The sequence below is a fragment of the Salvia splendens genome, chromosome 9 (genome assembly GCF_004379255.2).
Source record: "Salvia splendens isolate huo1 chromosome 9, SspV2, whole genome shotgun sequence".
Taxonomy (NCBI): Eukaryota; Viridiplantae; Streptophyta; class Magnoliopsida; order Lamiales; family Lamiaceae; genus Salvia; species Salvia splendens.
Genome location: NC_056040.1, coordinates 12,086,464 through 12,111,288, shown reverse-complemented (window position 1 = coordinate 12,111,288; position 24,825 = coordinate 12,086,464). Strand labels below are relative to the sequence as shown.

Below are 24,825 nucleotides of genomic sequence, written 5' to 3'. Positions count from 1 at the left end.
TGATAATTATTAGTATAATGCTCGTATCTCTATTTAATATGGAGTATAAGTAAGTGACTATAGATACTCCATATAACAAGTGCAACACTAGTGTTACTTTGATTCATAACTAGTGGGGTGTTTCATGGCAGAGAATGCATGGATTAACTAATGGATGAGATCATTCTTATATTTAGATTGAATTTCTTTACTTTTGAGTAGATAATCAATTGAGATTCAATATATATATATGGTTGTATTATATACCAAACTAGTTTTAAACACTAAACACCAAACACATCATTATATAATAATGCAGAGTTCATTACAACTTTATTTGTAGTTCATTATAAGGATTCTGAGATTTAAAAACAATGACATCATCATGCATAATTTAGAAATCTGAAGTTCATTATATGTTTGTTATTAGTTCATTATAATGAACTCCATGTTATCATGTAATGATGTTGTTCGGCGTTTAAGGTTTAAGAGTGGTTCAGTATTGATCACAATCCTATATATATATATATATATATATATATATATATATAGGGGAGCGTTATTAAACCCTTAGGGGAAACAAGAAACGTGTGTCAAACATCATAACATGGTACATCTTATTCGTATGCATTGCAGTTCACATATTGTGCATTATATAGTTAATAACATCCATTACTCGTGACAATTTGGTGAATTATTCGTATCGTTTTATAATTTGTTATTAATGTGAAAAGGAGAATAACGCTCCCCTATATATATATATAGGGTAGTGTTAATCTCCTTTTCTCCCCTTAGATTTAAGTTCCTTCTTCATTTGGAGCGTTAGATTAGATGGATGGACGATCCGGATTAGAAGCATAGTTAGGATTCCGTCGGTGCATTATTTGGTGCATTTCGTGCATCATAGGGGTTAATTAGTAAATGTATATTCTCAATACCTCCCAAAAACAGCATGTGCGAGATTTTAGGCAGAGTATACCCACGACCTTCCATTTACTCTACACATTTGTCACTCCAAACGTATCTACTCTCAATCTCTCTACCCGCTTTGTCTCCCCAATCTCTATCCAATTTCAAAACCCTAGCCGCCTATTCAAGGTACCGGCCATCTCAACGGACCTTCGAAGGTCGTCAGATTCCCGGTTCAACAACCCTCCCATTTTGTACAAGCATTTTCTGCGGTCGACGAGGAGGTACGGCTTGTCGAAGATTAATTTCTGGGTTTAATTTCTGGGTTTCAGCAAACGTTTCTCCCCGATTTTCGACCCTACCTCACCACACAAACGACGATTCACCCATTTTTGCCCATAAATGAGGATATTTTCAAAATGGGATTTCTTCTAGATTATGGTTAAAAATTGTTTAGTTACCCATTATGTAGATGAAATCTGATAGGGTTCTGATTTTTTGGTTCGTCTCCCAGATTTATCACGACGAAAAGAGGACGTCCTTCCACTTCACAACCATCCCAGCCTGAAGGTGAGCATTCAATTTCATTTGCATGTCCAATTCCTGGAATAATTGGCTGCTTCTGTACATGAAGTATTGGGCGAATGCAAAATTCATGGCCGCATTATTTAACTGAATCTGTACATTATTTACATATTTGTATGCATTAATTATCATGTTTTAGGCATTATAGGCCTGCTGTTGTACATGAGTCAATGAGTGAATGCAGTAGTTGTATGTTCGTTTCTTGATTGAATCTGTACATTATGTAGCTATTTCTATGCATTATTTAGCATGGTTTAGCCATTATGTGACTTGTGTTGTACATGGGTCAAAGAGTGAATGCAATATTTGTATGTTCATTACTTGATCGAATTTGTATATTATGTAGCTATTTCTATGCATTCTTTATCCTATTTTATGCATCATTTGACTGCTGTTGTACATGAGTCTAAGAGTGACTGCAGTATTTACATGTTCATTACTTGAGTGAGTCGGTTCATTATTTGGCTATTTGAACGCATTATTTATCTTGTTTTATGCATCATGTGACTGCTGTTGTACATGAGTCAAAGAGTGAATGGAATATTTGTATGTTCATTACTTGATCGGATCTGTACATTATTTAGTTATTTTAGTGCATTATTTATCATGGTTTATGCTTTATGTGACTGTTGTTGGACATGAGACAATGAGTGATTGCAATATTCATGGTGCATTTGTTGATTTATTCTGAACATTATTTGATTATTAAAATGCATTATGTATCAGTTTTTATGCATTATTTTGATGCTTATGTACAAGGGTGTATAAGTGAATGCAGTATAACTGTCGACATTATTTTATTCAGTCTGTACATTATGTAACTAATTGTATGTTATTACTATATGTTGTACAACATTAAAGCAGCTAAGATTGGACATCGACGAGGCAGTCGATGATATACTGCCAGTAGGAATTGCCCATAAATTCCGGGAGTGATTATCAGAGGCCGGGACTAGTACAGCTCCGGAAGAGATCGAGGATAGGAAACCAAGGGGTAGGAACGTCGACCATCTGTATTGTTGACGAACTCCTACAGAGTTTCTGAATTGTATAAAGAGTTTAACTCCACGGCAGAAGATAGCCGTCACGGAACTTGTACATGAGTCTAAGAGTGAATGCAATATTTGTACATTATTTAGCTATTTCTATGCATTATTTATCCTGTTTTATGTATCATTTGACTGCTGTTGTACATTACTTAAGAATGAATGCAATATTTGTATGTTCATTATTTGAGTGATTTTGTACATTATTTGGCTATTTGAATGCATTATTTATCCTGTTTAATGCATCGCGTGGTTGCTGTCGTACATACTAAACCCTAGCCCCTAGGCTTGTTAAACCCCTAGGGAAAACAAGAAACATGCGCCAAACATCGAAACACGACACACCTTAAATTAAACGGGTCAGGATAAATGTTCATTACATATCACAAAAAATGCATTACAGAAACTAAACTACGCATTATACTACACTAAAATGTACATTATGTATATCTGTTTTAAAAAATACCTACGCGCTATGCATGTGCAATCCGAGATGAATTACTGCAGCTCGTGTATTTGGACAACATTTTTTAGACTTAAAACATACTATATCCTAGCCCCTGGGATTGTTAAACCCTTAGGGACTTCTTATGGTCGATGGACTTCTTATGGCCCTCCCTATTGCATACGCATTATACTACACTAAAATGTATATTATGTATATCGTCGATGGACTTCTTATGGCCCTCCATATTGCATACGACGTAATACCACGTTGTAACTTCGTCCACCTTCCTCACACCTTGTTTGCGCGTGTCAAACCCAACGGCCCTAGCATACACATCATAAAACGTGAGAGCAAACTCTAATGATTCGAACCTCTGACCAACTACAGGCTTTATCTGCTCAGAACATGCAGGCACAACGCGTCCTGTTTACAAACACGAAACAGTATACATGTTAAGCTATAGATGCATTATATGAAATATACTATACATTATATAACATAAAACAGTGCATTACATAAGCATAATTATACATTACATGTATAATTTTTCATAACTAATCATTCGATGTTAAACCTACGTAAATGTTTTGAATCGCATATTATACCACAACCTGGGCCCAGAAATCGGCAACCCTACGGGGAAGATTGAAATTCAATGTCACGTGAAATAACAAAAACTATAAACTTGAATAAACCGTAGCAACAACAAAACCGTTAAACGTCTAAATTGATTCAATAAACCAACACCCAAGCACACAAACATGAAACAATAATTCGCTGAGTTAAACATATTGGGTCGTGCGGCTGAATTACACATAACAGTCGTTAGAAACTGCAATATTAAACAACAAACCAGCAACCAAATCATGGTCCAACAATTTTTTCCCAGATTATAACAATTGACAGCAACCAATTCAGTTCACATGGGCGAAAATTGCATTATTACCTTCTTCCATTGATACTTGAAATACCGGGGATGAACCGTATTCGTAATATTTGGATTCAAAAAATCGCTTCAACAAAGATTGATCGTCGATTAGCAGTAAGCACTCGGCTAAACGCTGGAATATGGAGCACGCAGTGGACTAAATCTGGAAAAGATTTGCTTCAAAACTGCAATACGCATTGAGGGAGGTATTCACGCCACTTTCCATAACTAACTACAACACAGAATTTCAATTATACCCTTCTCACGTAAATAATGCATGCAATCTGATAATTAGAATCAATTATTTAGTCCATTGGATCGGCTCAAATAAAGGGTGGAGATTAAGAAGGAGATTGGATTTAATAGGTGAAAAGGATTTGAACACAATCCTATATATATATATATATATATATATATATATATATATATATATATATATAGGGTTTTGATCTATGCAAAACTAGATTTAAATACAGAAACGCAGAACAATATCATAATTAGGTCACTTTTAGGTCATAATTAGGTAATTTTTGGGTCATGCTAACAAAGCATGACCTAAAACGATCTTAGCATGATATTAAACCCAAATATTATAATATGACCTAAAATTGCTTAATTATGACCTTCCGTGTTTTTGGTTAATTATTGACCATTAGATCATTTAATCCTAGGGCCAAGATTTGGTCTGCATTTCTGGATTTAAACACATACTTATTTTGATCATCTCCCTATATATATATATATATATATATGTGGTAAAGGAGCACTGCAATTTGCAAATAAGTGCAAAAATGAGAAGATGTGAGAGAATATGCTGGAGCTTTCTGTGATAAAGTTTACCCACTAAGAATACCACTAATTAATCTCCAACAATCGCACCTCGTTAATATATTTGTGTATAAATAGAAACTTTGTAGTGAAACAATAATTTTCTATGCCCTCATTCCCTCTCCAACTCAAGAGTATTTTCGGCTGCACATCACCATGTATATATCTTTGTTTATGTCTGAGACTCAGATCATTAATTTAATTCCAAGTGTTTGTAGAATTTAATTCCTTAGAAGAAATTGATACGATGAATCAAATAAGCGCTTTAACTGATTTTAGGATGTTTGTCGTAGCAATACTTTCAAATAGCACCGTATACTTGAGATGAAATTGTAGATAACAAAAAAATTGCTCCAATTTAATCGAGAGTTACATCGACTTGGAGTGGTGAAGGAGGCCGATCAAATGGACCACGTTGATTTTAGGATGTTCATTTTATAACTGTAAAATTATAAGATTCCAATTCCAATTTGTAGTGTCACACCTTTTTAGTAGTGGGTCAATTAATTATGCTGCTCACTTTTGCCTCCACCAAAGATTTAAATTAGTACATATTATGTGTGCTCGTTAGTGACATTCAGTCTACTAATTTATGCATTGATCTCTATAAACAATCTGAATCGCACGAAACTAATTAATTGTTTGTAGCATAGTAATCATTGTTAAGCAATGGATTGGAAGAAAGTGAAGCCATATGTGGGTGTAATAATCCTACAATTAGGTAACGCAGGTTTTAGTATAGTTGCCAAAGCTGCTCTAAACCAAGGAAGCAGCCATTTCACATTTTCAGTCTACAGAAACGCTTTCGCAGCTGCTATCTTCATTCCTTTAGCCTTGTTTCTAGAAAGGTTTCCTATCTTCTACTCCTGTCTTGTGTTAATCACTTTTCTTTCTTGGTTCTATCGTTCATATTAATTTCTTAAACAGGAAAACCAGGCCGAGAATCACTCTCTCCACATTCATCAAGATCCTACTACTTGGCTCAATTGAGTAAACAACCTATACATAAATTTAATTATCTGCTTTTTTGTAACTGTATTTGTCGTGTAATTAATTACATCTAACAGCCCGGTGATCGGCCAGAACGCCTTCTACGCCGGCCTCAAATACTCATCACCTACTTTCACCTCAGCTATGTGCAATCTTCTGCCTGCTATAACTTTTCTACTTGCTTGGATTTTGAGGTACGATATTGTCAGCTTTGGGCCAACCCTCAAACTAACGGTTGCACTTATATATTGCTTGCACATTTTTCTAAATGTAGGATTGAGAAGGTGAAGTGGAAAGAAATTCGCAGTCACGCGAAGGTTGTGGGAACGTTGATCACTGTAGGCGGAGCGATGATGGTGACCCTCATGAGAGGGCCTGCGATAGAGCTGCCGTGGACGCATAAGTCCACCCACACCAATGGAAACGAGGGCGAAGATCCGATAAAAGGAGCTCTGATGATCACAACCAGCTGTTTATGTTACTCCTCCTTCTACATTCTTCAGGCAATCACATTGAAGGCATATCCGGCCGGACTTTCCCTCACAGCGGCCGCCTGCACGATCGGAGCAGTGATTGGAACGGCGCTCACGTTAGGTGTAGAGAGGGGCAATGCCGCCATTTGGGCTCTGGGATGGGACGCTAAGCTCTTGGCTTATGTTTATGGTGTAAGGCATCACTATTTTTTATCACGACATTTAATCATCAATTGAGGAACAAATAAACAAAACATGATAAGAACACACATTTTCGATCATTAAGTTATCTATCCTACCAAACTGCCTAATAATATCGTGTGATACAGGGAATATTTAGTTCTGGATTGGGTTATTATCTTGCCGGAGTGGTGATAAATGCGAAAGGGCCAGTTTTCCTGACAGCATTTAGTCCCTTGAGCCTGGTCATCGTCGCAATTTTGAGTTCTTTCATTTTTGCCGAGCAAATGAGAGTCGGAATGTAAGTAGATATACTACAAGAAAAAAGGTCCAATACAACGTATTTGATGAAAAATCGTTGTGGTGGACTAAGCCGTTGTCTATGAGCGCAAAAAGTGCTCATAGAAAACGGTTTTTTGTTTACGAGGCCAAATATATAGCGAATTATATTGATGGAATTGGAATTTTGCAGGGTTAGTGGAGCTGTGGTGATTGTGATTGGGTTGTACATGGTGATATGGGGTAAAACAAAGGATCATAAAGAGGCACATTTAAACCAAACATCTTCAAGCTTCAAGGTCTCATCAACTGCCAGATCAGATGAACCAATTAATATCATCCCCTAGTGTTGTTTAGTGATAATTAATATAATGCATGTATAGATAATAAGTGTAACACTAGTGTTGATTTTTAACTAGTGGGGAGTTTCATGACGGGATGGTATAATTATTGTCATTTATGATGAGATCAATCATACGACAATTTCTTTACTTTTGAGTAGATAATCAATTGAAATTAAAGAAATATATGGTTGAGGAAGCATGAATGAGATAGGAGAGAGAAGATGTTGAAGCATTCTGTGATGTAGTTTAGCACTAGAAGGATTAAGATTTAAGAATACCACTAATTAACCACCAACAACGGCATCACGTTAAGAAATTTGTGTATAATTAGAAACTTCATAGTGAAAGGAATAATTTTCTATATCAAGTGATCCGTTTATGCCCACCAATTATGATTCCCTCTCCAATTATGATTCCCTCTCCAACTCGAAAGTATTTTCTATATCAAGTGATCCGTTTATAGTGAAAGGAATAATTTTCTATATCAAGTGATCCGTTTTATATATATATTTGTTTATTATCAGATATATTTAAATAATTCCGAGTTCCTTAGAAAGAATTGATACGATGAATCAAATAAGCTCTTTTTTCTTCATTGCTTTCATTGATTTTAGGATGTTTGTTGATACGGAGCTGACTCCGATAACGTCAAAGGCTACACTTGAGAATGCAGGGGAACCAGAGAGAGTGCGTAACGAGGATGAGCCAGAGGAAGAGGATGCGAGACCGCGGGAAGGAAGGAGGATCAGCGAGCGAACTCGACGCCCACCAGTGAAGTATGGAGACTATGTCGCCCGTTGAGGAACCGAGCATGTCAGCAAGTAGTATTTAGTTAATTTTATTATTGACAATTGTTTTGGCTAGTTAGTGTTTTGGGTTTTGTAGCCCACGTGAACTTATTTTCATTATATGTTGAGTCGAGCCCAATAAGCTCCTTTTCGGGTTTTCTTGATGATTCTTTCCCAGATCGCAAAAGAGAGTCGAATCACCTAGGGTCCGACCCTTAGAATATAGAAAGGGGATTGTGTTATGAATTGATCATCAAGAAATAACATATTTTTTCCTCAATTTTACGTCTCTTATTTTATGCAAACCCTAAATCGGATTTGATCCCGGGGCAAGCCCGTGACGTCCACCTTTATTCCTCCGCCGTCGATCTCTCATCGTCGTCGGAATTTGGTTTAAGGAATTGCATCCTTAACATTTGTCGTAGACTTATAAGTATACTTAGTAGCATTGTATACTTTCGGCGAAATTGTAGTTGAATAAAAAACCATCGGTTCTCTCGTTTAGTCTATAACATTATCATTTTTATTGATAGACACATCGACTTGGAGTGGTTGCCTAAAAAATTAAGGAGCCAATTGTTATCAATGTGGCCGATCAAATGGAGCAATATAGTATACCAATGATGGCTCCAAAAATTGACTCTATGCAGTCGAATACAACGAAGATTTATACTAATATTTAGTAATTGTTTAAAAATCATTACAATTTTATGTAGCAATATCTTCTCTTCTACATGATAGTTGATTCTAAAGTATTCATATATTAAAAAACGATTCAAATTTCTTTAATAAAATCAGTAATTTAAATAGAAATGTAATGGAATTATAGTTAAAAAAAATTATGCTTAATGCATTTAAAATTTAGTAAATCTCTTTAATAATGTCTACCAGCATTTAGATCAAAGGCCCAAAGAATTTTGTTCATTTAAAACAAAACGAAGAATACAATTGTCTACCTCTTCCTTCCAAGTTCCAACCACAAGAGAATCTCTAAACTTTTTTCCTTCCGTTCCCAATCTTCCTCCATCTCTTCCTATTTTCTGGAAAGGGCCAATGGGTCGGGGTGAAGGCAGAGCTGTGCTGGGTCAGAGGTGCATTATGAAATTTCCTGGCAGCACCGTGGATTCGCTGTTTTAATATTCTTTTGGGATGAGTTCTCATATTTAATCTGTAACACCCTCTACATAAAAAATAATAATTTATGTGCATATCAAGCCACTAAACCTAAATTTGATTTGCAACATAACTTGATAGGTAGCAAAACAATTTGCTAAACTTTTAATTTGTTGTAGTTGTTGTGATTAGTAGTACTTCAGAACATTGTATCCACATTGTATATGTCAAACTAGCGTTGTATGATTAGATAATTGAAATTTGAAACGTCGAATTGTTAATAATTGGATAACTAATTTAAGAATAATTCCAATTTTAACAAACTGAAATATTGGCTAAGTTCAACACATTAAAAGTCATGTTACAAACCAGATTTGGGCCTAAGGTGATGCTTTCATATGCAATTAATCCTATAAAATTATGGAATTGAAAATTTGAAGCGGATGAAGTAATCTAATTCCTTATATAGTAGGAGTAGTAGTAAAACACAGTATTAATTTGGTCCCATTTGTATGTAACTGTAACCAAATTCCCTAATAACATGCTTGTACACTCATTTCCTTATAATATTTCAAAAACAAGCATCATATGTATTTATATAGGTGAATTTGTAGGAATTGAACTAGATAGTGACTTCCTACCTATGGATGGTGGTGGGATATTGACAAATTTATTAACAGTTAACCTAAGATCTAAATAAGAATTCAGATTCCCTCTTCAACAGCTCATCAATTTTTTCTTCAATGTTTTCATGATTATGACTTCCTCTCAATTTTTTTTGTAAGTAGGGGATTGTTAATTAGAGCAATCAAGTTTGGTGAGTAGACATATATTAAAGTAGCAAAGAAATAAGTGATACCATCACCTATAATTGGTTTGGTGTTGTCCTTGTGTGGCTTGTGAATAGAGCCAACGGTGGTTCCATCCCTTACCATGTGCTTGCAGCAATATAATTTAATCTAACCACTTTAAGCCAAAACAAGTGATTTCAATTTAGGATCATATCTTATATGCCTCTAGCTATCCTCTCACATACTCATTAATTAGTTAGAATATTTATGTAATAACTGTAGTTTGCTGCCCAAAAGTTGAAGCAGCTTTTTCAACAATGGTCTAATAATGTGCTGTCGATGATCCAAACAGTAATAAATTCTCGTTGTAATATAATTTTGTGGTTGATTGTTGGAAGAGTCGTCTTCACTAAGCAACGGATATCTAGTGACACGACACGTACATATTTCAGCGGACAAACACAATTTATTTTCAAAAGGGTCCAGTTGAAATGCCTCATATATGTATAATGGGACCAGATAAATAGCAAATCAACCCTAGCATGAAACTATTGTTTTGCTAAAAGACAAATGAACATATAAACATACTAACATGCATCTTTAGCAAACGAATAAGTAATATTAAGGGTTAGTGGTCCATACAATCTCAAATATCGGACAAAATTTAGTATTCCTACAGACTTAAAATTTAATCGCAAAAATTATGAATTTATGCAGTGTGATGAAGTTTCCACGATTTGGAAATTCCGACAAAATTTGAGAGAGATTTTAAACTCAAGTAATGCACAAAACGATATCGTTTACACTCATTAAAAGTGGCGTCGTTTCTTATGTTGACAGTTTTGTTCAACTACATAATCTAATCTAGCGTGCTACGTCAAATTTAATTTAAGAAAAAAAGTTCAAATTCACTAGAAATTTGCAACAAAGTGCAAGTTGATATTATTAACTATCAAATTTTAAATTCATAAAATACCAAAATACGATCAAATTTTGTGATTTTAAGAACCAATACAACTTTCTACATTAATTACTTCTAACTCCAATTTGTCGTATACAAATCCTCAAATCATCTACATTCGTTGCACCAATACTTTGTACACAACCTACCTACTTAATAATGTTCTCCATTTTATATTCCCTAAATCACCCTGTCAATAGCTATTTTGATGATTTCATTGTATGCAGCTTGCCTAAACAATATCCTAATTTCTCCCTTGTCCTTTCCTTCCCTCCTCCCTCCTCAACAACCATCACACACACACACAACTTTCATACTAAAACATGTAAATCTAATACAAAATTTTCATTTACAGACAGGTCTAAGCTTAAAGGTGCCATAACCATCAAACCCTTATATAAAAAGTTAAATACCCTCACCTCCTCTTCCCTCCTTCCCTCTCTTCTCTCCCCAAAAAAACCTCAAAAAAAATGGGCAATGTAGCAATGTGTGCTCCTTCAATCATCGGCTCCAATGAAGTAAAAATCCTCTGCAGCGACGGCAGATTGCTGGTCTACACAAGGTCACCAATCAAAGCAACGGAAATCATGCTCGAGTTTCCCGGGCAGTTCTTGTGCGAGTCCGGTCAGCTGAAAGTCGGGCAGCGAGTGCCCGGCGTTTGCGCGGAGGAAGAGCTGGAGAGCGGGAAGGTCTACTTCCTTCTGCCGATGGAAATGCTATACTCCGTCCTCACCGATGAAGAGCTCAAGTTTCTGACTAACAAAACAACCAAAGGAATGAAGCATGGGGCAGCCTCAAATTTCTCCAAGATTTTTCCTGAATTTAACTGTCTGTTTCCGAGTGGCGCAGACGACAATGGTGTGGAGGAGTTTGATGTAGTTGGTGGTGGTGATTCGCTGCTGCAAGTTGGGAGGTTTTCAAGGCAAAGATCGTGGCAGCCTGCATTGGAAACCATTGTTGAAACCCCGAATTCTTGATCAAAATTATTTTATTTTCTTTTTTGGGGTTTTTATATTTTAAAATATTTTTTTCGTTCTTTTTGTGCCTTTTTACTTGGTTCTGTGAAATGATGTAAAATATAGAAACATTATGATTTCGAAGAGAAGCATAGTTTATCATTATATTATACGACTAGTCAGGTTAGAATAATTAAATGTATGTGTATTAGCTACTTGTATATTCGAGTTAACTGCTGGTGTTAAGACTTGAATATAATGTATGCACATGATTATTAGTATTAATATATTGTGTGGAAGATTCTTTCTTTCTTTTGGTTAATTTAGTAGAAGAATAATCTGAATTGAAACTTGGTTCGACCATTCAGAAGCTCTATAGCTAATGTTTATTATTGTTAAATCTGACTAGTACAATTATTTGTGATCACATCAAAATTGAATTAAAAAAGCAACTTTGCTGATTTTTAAATGATATTTTTCTATTCCATATGATGTGTCGGTCAAGGTAGATATCCTTTAAAATATCTATGAATATGAAGGAAAGACAACAAGATTAGTTTTGGTGTTTTTAGTAAAATAGGTTTTTTTTTACCAAGATTAGCTTATTGTATTAATTTTGACCTTATAATATGAAGGTGTTGGTAGCCGTCTCTCCTAAGGTGATGTTCGGTTTCCTAAATAAAATAGTACCAAGATATAGTCTAGGGTTAAGTTATAAGATTATGTTAGTTGGAGAGGCTAGCTATGACTAATTATCTCATGATTATCCATCTAGAAGTGAGTTGTGAAATTGAATCTCATAAACCAAACATACTACATATTTAATACTGAGATACAATCTTGCAAACCGAACAATCCCTAAGTTCACTAATTTGCAACGGGCTGTGCAAACGTGAAATGTGTGTGTTTGATGTGGCGGCAACGGGCAGAGCCACGAAGAAATTTGAATAAATTTGCAAATTTATAGAACAAAATATACTATAAGTAAAAATTTGAAAGGGGGTATTTTCCCCCACCTTGGGACCGCGTGGATCCGCCACTGGGCGACGGGGTGGGCAATGGTGGCGGGGAAGGCGGAGCGCAACATGTGAGTTTTATTATTTGTAATTCATAATAAAAATAAAATAAATGTATAATTTTTCCGTTTATAATTAATAGTTATATTTTTTATTTTAAATTTTGATTCATTTATAAAAATAGTTTTCTTTTATATATATTAAAAATTTTCTTTCTTTAGCAACACTTGTAGTTGTAGACTGATAGATACAAGAGATGGGCTTGTAAATTTTGGGCTAAGGTATCATGGGTTTTATGGTTTAGAATTTAAATTACATCAAGGGGTTTAGTAGGCTTTTTCTTCTCCAAGGTGTCATCGACACATTTAATTTATCCTTTGACCAATAAAATTGATTAAATATTGACTATTTATTTATTTATTTATTTATTTCTTTGGAATAATTTTAACATTCTTGTATTTTTTTTTTGTTAATTTATACAAATATGACTTTATTTTAAACGGAAAATTGTTTTACATGATACTAGTCCGTATCAGCTTTGCGCAGTATCAGGGCTTTCTGCATCAGTATCCCTATTACTAACGGCCAAAGCCCAAAATACAAAAGCCTAACAACATAAACAAGAGTAACAGAGATAATTACCTTAGACTGATACTTGTCAATTTTGCAAGTTTGCAACTACCCTATGATCACAACTCACAAGACTGCTATTGCAGTTTTCCATAAATTAGTAAAAAGAAAACATAGTTGGTTTTTTTTCTTCTTAAACTAACACTAAATCAATTCTAATTAACCTGATGCATGGAAGGATCAGGGCTACCGGGAATAGAACGACTTCCGAGAGCTTCGCCGGATAATAGAGCTTAAGAGATGGCAGATTTGCAAATAGAGTACAGAGATAGAGAGGATAGACTAGCAAGAAGAAGTTCTGATTCATTGATTGGATATAGAAGATGTATACAACAGCTATTTATAGACATTTGTTATTGACTGAATAACTGCTTCTCTAACTTCTCCAACAAACTCCATCTCTATCTTCTTCCATCAGTAGCAATTTCTTGATCCTCCATGTATACGTATCACAGCCACGCCGGTGGCAAAAATATACTCCGTATCAAATTTAAACTCAAAATGAGCCTTAATATTGAAGCCACTCACAGTCATTATTTGAAATTTTCACAGAATCCCATTAGTATCTAGTGACTTGTTTCTTGTAAGCTGGCATGATGTTCCTGCTTTCATTTCCTCTGCCCAATTCATAACATAGTGTTATACTCATCTACTTCAACAAATTTAAAAGAGTATATATTGATAAGGGGAGCTCTTAAAATTATACCAGTACTTTATGACTATATGCTCAAGCTTTACAAATCTGGGGAAAGTGAGTTTCTATCATAAAAAGGTAGATCAACATCTTCAAAAGAATATAATAACTCTAGAAGAGGTATGCATAAGAAAACATTAGAAATACTATACTTATGAAAAGAAACACATATAATAGGAACTGTATAGTAGGAGTATGATACTAGTGAATGTATAATAGTATAAAACTGAATTGAAGAGACTAACCTTTGTAAGCACGCAGTCATGAGTCGTGATTCTCATCGTCCCAAGAAGAATGGACATCAAATGTTAGCGTTTCTATTCTATTCTCCAAATCATTTTCTTTCATTTTTTCTGCCATGCCACAACTGAAGGGCTGCAGTCAGCTACTTGAAGCATTCGAACACTGCAGGTCAAATAAGTAGGAAACTCTTCTAGGTTATAGCAATGTTTAATTCTAAGATAGTTAAGAGAAAAAAAAAGCTTGGGTTTCTTGTTCGCCACAGCACTAGATCAGTATCTTCGAGTGAGAGAAGCTTAGGCTGGCTGAAACTGGCATAATCTGTTTCCCATACTGGTCCTTGAAAGGCAAAGCATCGTAATTTGAGCACCTCAAGATTGGGTAGTCTGCCAATTATGTCCATGTAACTCTATGGATATCCTAGCCCACTCAAACTCAGCTTCTTAAGACCCATTGGGAACATGGAATGCGGAACAGGTGGAGTCACAGTTTCTAAGTCAGGATTCACTACCTGATACGAGGTGACTCGTATCGGAGGATAACTGCATGAGATCGCTGAGAAGATGTTGGTTCGTTCGCGGGGAGAATCCCGTCGAGCAGCCAATTATCGTCCAACTGGGGTTTTGGAATGATAAACTTGCTAGAAAGTAAAAGACGGAAAATAGGATAATTCTGATTATTCATTGATTGAAGAAAATAACAATGTCTCCTATTTATAATAGGAGTATTCTAACTTAATGAACAAGAAATAAACCTAACTTACCGAACAAGAAATAAATATGCTAGAAGTAGAAAGATATGATAACTAAATACTCCCTCCGTCCCAAGTTACTTGAGTCGTATTCCTTTTTGGATTGTCTCAAGTTATTGAGTCATTTCTCTTTTTAGCTAAAAACAAAACATCTAATCACACCTACTTTATAATTCTTTCTTTTACTTTACTCTTTCTTTTTTCTCTTACTTTATTCCCTCCTCTACTTTATTTAACTCATTAAATACAACTTTCTTAAATCTCGTGCTGAAAAGAAACGCCTTAAGTAACGTGGAACGAAGGGAGTAATTAATAAGATACGAGGGATATTCTTGAAGATATGCCCGTATCAATATCCGGGATATTTCCGAAGATATGCTCGTATCACTACCACACAAGTGATTCCAGTTTGCCTAGACTGGATATGTTATTCAAGTGATCCGTCATCTCCCGGCTTGAGCTGGATCCGGACTCCTAGCCTCTTTAGATTTGGAACACCTCTAAGAACCTCCTCATTGCAACTATCAATGTTCACATCTAATAGAGTTGAGAGGTTGGCTAAAACCTCATCACTACTAGGGATAGGTAGGTTGCATCCTTCAACTCGAAGATACCTCAGTTCTTTCATACCCCAGATTTCCATGGGCAAGATTGAAGAATCTTCAAGTGATTTGGTGCTCAAATGCCTTGTTACAAGCAACTTCTCTAGGTTGCGGAGTTGGGATATAACAGCAGGAATCCTCCCGTCACAAGTGAGGGTGAGGTACCTTAGATGAATGAGTTCCACAACTTCAATTGGGAACTCATATAAACGAATTGACATAGCATCCACTATCCTCAGCAGCCTCAGACCTAAAAGGTATTGGTACTGGATACTGATGGTATGGGCCAGTGCATAAGAGAGAACGTGTGTATAACATTGAGTTATGCTCATGTTTGATGCCTAACAAAATGTTATTACGAATGCACACTCTTCTTTGCTCCTCCTTTAATCCGTGTCTAGTATAAATATTGAAAAACATGCTCTTCTCAGCTTCGCTGCTACACATATGCCAAAACACAGAATGAAGTCTACATGTCTTACAGGATTTGGGATCAGAGTCCCTCCATTGGACCATAACTAGACTTCGATTAACAATCTGCATCAAACATTTTCGAGCATAATCTTGTAAAGTTTGACAAGGATCTGGCTCAAGAAATCCCTCTGCTACCCACAAATCAATGAGCTTCGACACTGGGACCTCATCGTTGCGTGAGAAAAAGTCCCATATACAGAAAACATGCTTTCAGATGTTGTGGTAAGTACTGATAGCTGGGAACTAACACCTTATGTGCATATGATCATATGCATCCTTGAACACTGAATTTCTTTCCTCTGCTACCATTCTCTAATACTCTAGCGTTTTCTCCGCTTTTGACAAGAGATTGGCAACTGTGAGGATCAAGAGAGAAAGACCTTCACATTTCTTAGAAATTTTCTTGCCAACTTCCTCCAGCCGAGGAGGACATGACACACCAGCAAACACCTTGTGACAAAGCAGATCCCAGCTTTCTTGTTTATTGAGTACGCGCACTGTGTAATACTTATCATCTGGCCCAAATGATGGACCTAGCACAGGTTGCCGGGTTGTCACAAAGATATTAGCTCTAATGTTTGGAAATAGAGTTTTTAAGTGGTATAAGGGCTCTGGCTTCCACATATCATCTAACACAATGAAGCATCTCTTATATGATATTTCCATCTCCACACATAAATGTTATGGTTGAATTAATTCAAATCTACAACTAGATTTCATTATCGAAATCATTAAAGCATTGAGATATGGCTTACAATCCTATCATTTCAGAACCGAGATCGTTATATGCTGAAAAGCTGCATCATCATTATCATCATCTTCTTCTTCTTCGTCGAGTGGGGGGTGATTTTGAGTGAAATCATTCTTTATTTGCGCCATGGTTTTGACAAAAGGAATGTATCACTTCAGGTGGAGGGAGAAAGTGATTGGATTGGAGGGCGTCTTCTGCTTTTTGTACAGCTTCGGTGATTTCGGCATCCAAAGCGGTCCATCTCTAGGTAGAATTCGTTGAGAAATTCTTGCAAGGACGTGAAATTCGTTGGCCCAAAACATTAAATAAAACAAGGCCCAAAACCTTAATCTTCCTTACCTAACGTGAAATTCCAAATGGAATTGAAATCCTCTTCACAAATCAAGCACACCCTGTCATCTCTCTCACACTCTTCTACAACTCTCCGTCGAGCAGCTCTTCCACACGGGGGCGTCGTCGTTGTTCGCTCTCTCTCTGACAATCTACCACCGCTGCCGTCTCCTCCGCTCCACTGCTGTCAAAGCGCTGCCTCACTGAAATTCTCCAGCATCATCGCTGCTGTCCACCGTTGTTCGGCCCGTCGCGCCACCGCATCGAAGTCGCGGTCAGCCCCTGCTCCTCGCCCTCTCTGCCACTGCCGGAGACGCACAGGCAGCGACGTCGCCTCTGCCCGTCTGTGTCGTCGTTGCCTGATGGATCCGCGAATTTCTGATGTTAGTAAATGCTGGTAGAGAATAAAGACTATGACACAAAGAATTTACGTGGTTCGATTTACTGAAGTAAATCTACGTCCACGGGAAAAAGGGGGGGGCAAGATTGTATTGCTTGATCTGGGATTACAGCTTACAACACAGACTTGCTATATGAGTTTTTATCTCTAGAGAGCTTAACCCTTTTCTATCTGATCTAAGTTCTATTTATACATCGAACTAGGATCGTGGTTTGCAGCCCCACTAACAAGATCGTGGGTGAGCAATAACTGCTCAATAACTGCTTCATACCACTAAATAGATCGTGGGTATAGTGGAGGTCGTGGAGGTCTTTCATGAGTCCACTAACTCCTAGTTCGGTTGAATGTTGAGACCGAACTGCTGGACTTTACCGATCAGCTCTTGCCGATCTGAGAGGAGAGCTTGACTGGTCGGCTTTTACCGAGCTGTAGGCTGAGTCCGAACTCTTTGGTCGTGCCGAACTTTACCGAGCTATAGGCTGAGTCCGAACTCTTTGGTCGTGCCGAACTCTTTCTTGGGCTCTAGGCTGATGGGCCGTCACTGTTATTGGGCTTGCCATTAGGGTTTGGTTCGTACCCCATCACTACCCCCCCCGAAAAGCGAAGTGAATCACTTCGGCGAGGTGAGTCACTTCGGCATTCTGGATAATGGTAAGGGGGAGGCTGACGTCAGGGGACGTGCCTTGCGCGTGCCTGCATTAAATGCGACAGTAAAATCCGGCCGTTGAATCCTGAAAAGGTGGGATTCGAAACGGCGCAACGATCTCGAAATCTTTCCCGAATCTGATAAATATGCTCTTTCTTCCTCATTTGAATACCTTTGCTGTTGCGTCTTCTATACTCTCTCTTTCTCGAGAAATTTTCTTCCGCTTTCCAGAGCTTCTTCAGACTTTCTTCACCTTCAAAAAGTAAGAAAAATGTCTTCTTCTTCTTCGGAGTCGGGTAGCGGTAGGAAAGGGGATAAGGGGTCTTCTGGCCGGAAAGAGTCCGGGGATAAGACCGTAGAGTATTTCCATAGTATTTTGAGTAAGGATACTGTGATATCCCTACCCGAAAAATACTTTTTTCCTGGGGGGAAGGCGGTGGTCCCTGACGGTGATCATAGGGCTGACTCCCCGCCGGAGGGGTACGCCACCGTGTACGAGGCCTGCTTAGAATGCGGGCTTCGTTTCCCCCTCCCTTCTGCCTTTATAGATTTACTAGATTTTTTTCAGCTTCCTTTAGGCCAAGTGACTCCGAACTCTTGGAGGCACTTGTCGGCCTTCGCTGCCGAACTCCGTAGGTTAGGAAGGGATTTGTCTTTGAAGGCGATCCTTAAATTCTTTCAATTTAAGAGGAAGGGGTCTTGGTTTTACTTGATCCCTTTACAGCCCTTTAGGGCCTTTTGTAAAACGAAGTGGCCGAAGTGGCAAAATCGCTTCTTCTACTATGATAGGACCGCGGCTCCTAGTTTTCCCTGGAGAGGGCCGGAGTCCGTTATCCGTCATCCTCGGCCTGAACCGTTGGACGAGCTCGATGGCGAGCTCAACAAGATTCCCATAGTTAGGAAACAATACACGGAGTCTGAGCTCGTCAAGGGCGACGTCGTGTTCGACATCTCGTCTTCGGACGAAGAGGCCGAGGGTGAGGATTTCTCTTTATCTTTATGCTCTACTGCTTTAACGAAGAAAATCTGACTTCGCTTTCTTGCTTTTTGGCAGTGTACATGCTGAGTAAGGCTAGCCGCAAATCTTCGGAGTCCAAGGAGCCGGAGAGGCCTAAAACCACCAGCTCGGCGTCTGATGCCGAGAGGACTCCGAAAAGGCAAAAAACCTCTTCGGATCCGAAGAAGCCGGAGTCGACTTCGGCAAAGGGGAAGGGGAGGGCCCAGAAGCCCCCGAGAGCGCCAGAGAAAGATGTGGTCTTGGCGCCTCCTTCGGAACATATCTGTGAGCCGTTTTTATGGCCCACGGACTTCGCCGAGGTGAATTCTCTTCTTGATTTTCTGGCCTTGCTTTTTTCCTGTATTTTTTGTGGCCCCTTTGTTGACTTTTTTCTTTATTCATTTTCAGAGGAACGATATGCTCTCCAAGCTCGTCGCCGTCGAACTCTCCAAAGCGTCCAATGACTATGCTGAGATGCAGAGGAAGTTGGCGGCTGCTTGTCATCGGGCCGAACAGGCTGAGGCTAACTTTGAGAAGGCCAGAGCTGCTAGGATTTCGGCCCAGGATGAAGCTCAGTTTGCCAAAAACCAGCTCGTCATCCAGCGGGAGCAGACGAAACGGAGGGATGCTGCTGCCGTGGTTGCCCAAGGGGAGGCTCTCCGTGTTTACACGGAGAAACTCTTTTTGAGCAGCCAGTTCTCGGCCTTTGTCGGTAGTCTGGTAAGGCTAATTGCCGATAAGGGCGAGCAGGGGGCCGACGTCGTGCTGCCTCTGTACAGCCGAGAGATAGCAGCTCGGCTTCAGAATCTGCCGCTCCTTGAGGAGCTCGCTTCATCTTCGGTCCTGCTTTCTGCAGACCGAGTCCGGAGTTGTCGAGCTGATCGGGACGAGAACCTGGAGGCTATCTTTGCCTCCGTGGGACCCGTTTCACCCGCTTCGACTTACAACGGAGAGGGTGAGGCCGAGCCGCTGGAGCTGGAGGCCGAAGTCGAGCGGGCCGGGCATCCGGAGAAGGAAGCCGATCAGGAGGCGGAGGCGAGGCCGGCAGGAGGCGAGGCCGAGGCTGAGGTAGCTCAGGAGAAAGAAGCTGAACCAGACCAAGGAGCCGGAGACGAAGCTGGCGGAGTATGATTTCGTCTCCCTTCTCTTAGTCTAGTTTCTTCCTTGTAAAATGGCCTTGAAGCCCTCCTAGTGTAAAAATTTTCCTTGTGAATGAAAAATTCTCTACACTTGTCTTCGTATAGCTTTTCGTACTCGCCTTTATTCCTGTTGTATTTTACTATCTGCTCGGTACAGTTGCCGAACTAATATAGCTGCTTTGTACTCAAGGAGATGGAGATACTTCACTGGAAACGGCTGTACTCTTCGGCTTTAGACGAAGCTGAGAAAAGAGCTATAGCCGATCAGACGAAGAATGACGAGCTTCTGGCTCGTTTAGTGAAGCTGGAGGCCGATAATAAGGACTTAGAGTCCGATAAGAAGGATCTGGAGGCCGAGCTGAATACGACCATTGCTGAGAGGACTGCGTACGAGGATTACATCCGTGTGCGCGGGGGATTGACCATATCAGATGTTCAGAGTCGAGTTGACGAACTGTGGGAGGAATATCATGTATTCCGGAGGAACAATGCGCTGGAGAGCTCGGCTTGCCAACAAGTTGTGAAATCATTACGGCGCTGGGCTTCTCGGTACGACATTGTTCTTTCTCGGCGCCCCTCCATAGAAAGATTCCTTCGGCATATCGTGCCAACAGATGCTCGCACTCCAGATCAAGCCTCTGGTTCCCTTGTTCAAAATCCTACTTCCAGTCAACAACGAACTCCGGAACAGCCGGAAACGTCAAGACGAGAACGGGCTCAGGAGCAACCGGAATCGTCAAGACAGGGACGGACTGAAATTCGCCGAGGAGTTGTGACTATGAGCGAGCAAGATCAGCAGATGATTATTGCAGAGACTCTTCATCGCCGAGGTGTTAGGACTTCTCTGGCTCGGGGAAGAGGCGTTGGGTCGAGGATAGCATCTCGTCGACCTGCTTATTCTTCATCTGCTCGGAACAACCGAACTCGGCTTCCAGAGGATTTTGCAGATAGGTGGCTTAACTTCAGCAACCCTGGACAGTAGAATAGTCCTTTGTAATAGCGTAACGCCATTTTGTAGGGTAGCGGAGTTGTATGCCGAACAAGATTTGAAAAATGAAATTTTGTTTTCGCTTCTAACACTGTATTTACAGCTTAGCGAAAAAATTTCATCGTACTTGTCCTCGGTCTTATGAAGTAAACTTCTTTGACCGGACTTGGTCCTTGGTCTGATGAAATAAACATCTTTGACCGGACTCGTCTTTGGTCTGATGAAATAAACATCTTTGACCGGACTCGTCTTTGGTCTGATGAAATAAACATCTTTGACCGGACTCGTCTTTGGTCTGATGAAATAAACATCTTTGACCGGACTCGTCTTTGGTCTGATGAAATAAACATCTTTGACCGGACTCGTCTTTGGTCTGATGAAATAAACATCTTTGACCGGACTCGTCTTTGGTCTGATGAAATAAACATCTTTGACCGAACTCGTCTTTGGTCTGATGAAATAAACATCTTTGACCGAACTTGGTTTGTGTTCTAATTTGGCAATTTTTGTCGCCGGGATCGAACTTTCCCTTGTCCTAATTCGGCGAGTTTTATCGCGTGGATCGGACTTTCCCAGTTAACCGAAGTGGTCTTATGCAGTAAACCTCTTTGACTAGACGTGGTCGTCCCCGGTCTTATGAGGTAAACTTCTTTGACCGAACTTGGTCGTCCTAATTCGGCGAGGTTTATCGCGTGGATCGGACTTTCCCTCATTGCAGTTCGTTTTAGACGAAGTGCTTGTTAAGCTGAATTGCGGTCTTGTATCCTCCTTGGAAGCTTGGACTCACAATCGTTGGCTTATTGCAGTTCGTTTCAGACGGACTGCTTGTTAAGCTGAATTGTGGTCTTATATCCTCCTTAGAAGCTTGGACTCACAATAGTCTTTAATAATCGATCTAAAAAGGGGATCAGTCTTTAAAGAACGATATACCTTGGTACCATTTGTAAGAGACGACAAGCACATAGAGACAAAACACATAGAGAAAAAATGAAAAAGACGAAAGAAAAAACTTTAAACTTTTTATAAAACGACAAGTAAAAGGTACAAGTAAAAAACAAACAAATAAAAACATGTACCCCTATGACCGAACTAGACACAAGACAGACTGACCGGACCTTGTCTCTTACAAGTGGAACTTCTTGAGGTTGGAGACGTGCCATGTTCGGGGTACTTGTTCTCCTGACATGTGAGTCAATTTATAAGACCCTTTGCCGAGGACTTCTGACACCCGATACGGACCCTCCCATGTGGGCTCGAGTTTGCCCAGCTTTTCTGCTCGGCTTACTTCGTTGTTTCTCAAGACGAGATCTCCCACTTGAAATTGAAGCTTTTTCACCCTTTGGTTATAATACCGGGCTACTTGCTCCTTATACTTGGCTGCTTTTATGCACGCCAATTCTCTTCTTTCTTCGGCGAGATCTAGTTCTGCTCTCAGTCCGTCGTCATTCATTTCTGAGGAGAAATTTAGAGTTCGGGGACTGGGTACGCCGATCTCCACCGGAATTACGGCTTCAGTGCCGTACACCAGACTATACGGAGTTTCACCGTTGGAGGTTTTGGGCGTAGTTCGGTAGGACCATAGGACTTGAGGGAGATTTTCTACCCATTGTCCTTTGGCTTGTTCTAACCGAGCTTTTAACCCTTTCACCAGAATCCGGTTCGTTACTTCCGTTTGTCCGTTTGCTTGGGGATGGGAGACCGAAGTGAACCGCTGTTGAATGTTCAGCTCTTGGCACCAATTCTTGAACGTCTTGTCGGTGAACTGAGTCCCATTATCCGAGATGAGGATGTGGGGTATGCCAAATCGGCACACTATGTTCTTCCAGACGAAGTCCAATGCCTTTGAGCTCGTTATCGTAGCTAATGGTTCAGCCTCCACCCACTTCGTGAAGTAGTCCACGGCAACGATAAGGAATTTCATTTGCCGAGGAGCTTGAGGAAGTGGTCCCACTATGTCTATGCCCCATTGCATGAAAGGCCAAGGGCTTTGCATAGTGTATAGATCGGTCTGCGGCATCCTTGGGACATTTGCATGAATTTGGCACTTCGTACACTTCTTGACGAGCTGCACTGCCTCTTGTACCATGGTTGGCCAATAATATCCCCATCTCAGAACTTTTTTTGCTAAAGCTCTGGCTCCGATGTGGCTACCGCACGATCCTTCATGAACTTCTCTGAGGATGTAGTCCGTCTCTTCTGGTCCTACGCACCGCAATAACGGCTGGAGGTAAGACTTTCTAAAGAGGACTCCTTCATGAAGTTCGTACCGAAGTGCTCGGCACGTGATCTTCCGAGCTTCTCTCTTATCCTCGGGCAATTGTCCTTGATCCAGATACTTCAAAATCGGCGTCATCCAGTTCGGCGAGCTGGATACTGAATGTACCTCGGCTTCATCAATGCTTCGATGCATTAATTCTTCCACCTTTGAGCTCGGATCTGAGGCCAACTTACTTAAGGTATCTGCTCGGCTATTTTCCGCTCTGGGAATGCGGATTATCCGAAAATAGGAGAAACTTCGGCTGATGCTTTGCGCTTTGTCCAAATACTTCTTCATTCTCTCGTCACGAGCTTCACTTGTACCCAACATGTGATTTACTATGACTTGTGAATCACAATGGACTTTGAGAGATTTGACGAGCAGACTTTGCGCTAGCTGGAGTCCGGCCAGGAGGGCTTCGTACTCGGCTTCATTATTAGTAGTGGGGAATAGGAACCGAAGTGAGTAGGTTACCTCGTGTCCGTCGGGAGCGACAAGTAAAATACCAGCTCCACTTCCCATCTTGTTTGAAGCTCCATCTACGAATCCGCTCCAGCAGTCCGGCGGCTCTACTTCGGATTCCAAGGGCTGTGCTAGTTCGGCATTGGCAGAATTCTTCTGTTCGGCAATAACAGGAATTGCTTGATCGAACTTTGCTTCCGCAAGAAAATCTGCCAAGGCTTGTCCCTTGATGGCTTTCCGAGGTAGATATTCAATTGTGTGCTCTCCCAACTCTATAGCCCACTTGGCGATTCTGCCTGATGCTTCTGGTTTGGTCAACACTTGCCGAAGTGGCAGATCAGTTAAGACGCATACCTTGTGAGCATAGAAGTATGGCCGCAGTCTCCTTGCTGCATTTACTAATGCCAGAGCAATCTTTTCCAGTGGTTGATACCTGGTTTCTGGACCTCTTAATGCTCGGCTTGTAAAATAGATGGGAAGCTGCTTTAGGCCTTCTTCTCGTACAAGCACCGCGCTGATGGTTTGATCCGATGCCGCTAAGTATAAGAATATTACTTCGGCTTCGGTTGGAGCAGAGAGAATAGGAAGCTCGGCTAGATAACTTTTGAGCTCGTCAAAGGCCTTTTTCTGCTCGGCTCCCCACTCGAACTTTGGTGCCTTTTTCAACACCTTGAAGAACGGCAGTTGCTTTTCGGCTGCTTGGGAAAGGAATCGATTCAGTGCGGCTAGACATCCGGTTAGCCTTTGCACGTCATGTATGGACTTCGGCATTGCCATGTTCTGAACGACTTGAACTTTTGAGGGGTTTGCCTTGAGTCCGTCCTTTGAAACCCAACAACCCAGAAACTTT

The 24,825-nt window shown here is 39.9% G+C and overlaps 2 protein-coding genes across 2 annotated transcripts; both read left to right on the top strand.

Annotated features, from left to right (window-relative positions):
- The first annotated feature begins 5,281 nt into the window (after positions 1 to 5,281).
- LOC121747456 (WAT1-related protein At2g39510-like) lies at positions 5,282 to 7,969 on the top strand. The gene is made up of 7 exons (XM_042141491.1): positions 5,282 to 5,571; positions 5,651 to 5,713; positions 5,791 to 5,907; positions 5,988 to 6,378; positions 6,516 to 6,667; positions 6,839 to 6,944; positions 7,663 to 7,969. The coding sequence occupies exons 1-7, from the start codon at positions 5,393 to 5,395 to the stop codon at positions 7,762 to 7,764; spliced, it is 1,110 nt and encodes a 369-aa protein (XP_041997425.1). The 5' UTR covers positions 5,282 to 5,392; the 3' UTR covers positions 7,765 to 7,969.
- A 2,882-nt stretch (positions 7,970 to 10,851) lies between these two features.
- LOC121747296 lies at positions 10,852 to 11,906 on the top strand. Its single transcript, XM_042141306.1, has one exon. The coding sequence runs from the start codon at positions 11,113 to 11,115 to the stop codon at positions 11,617 to 11,619; it is 507 nt and encodes a 168-aa protein (XP_041997240.1). The 5' UTR covers positions 10,852 to 11,112; the 3' UTR covers positions 11,620 to 11,906.
- Positions 11,907 to 24,825: the final 12,919 nt, after the last annotated feature.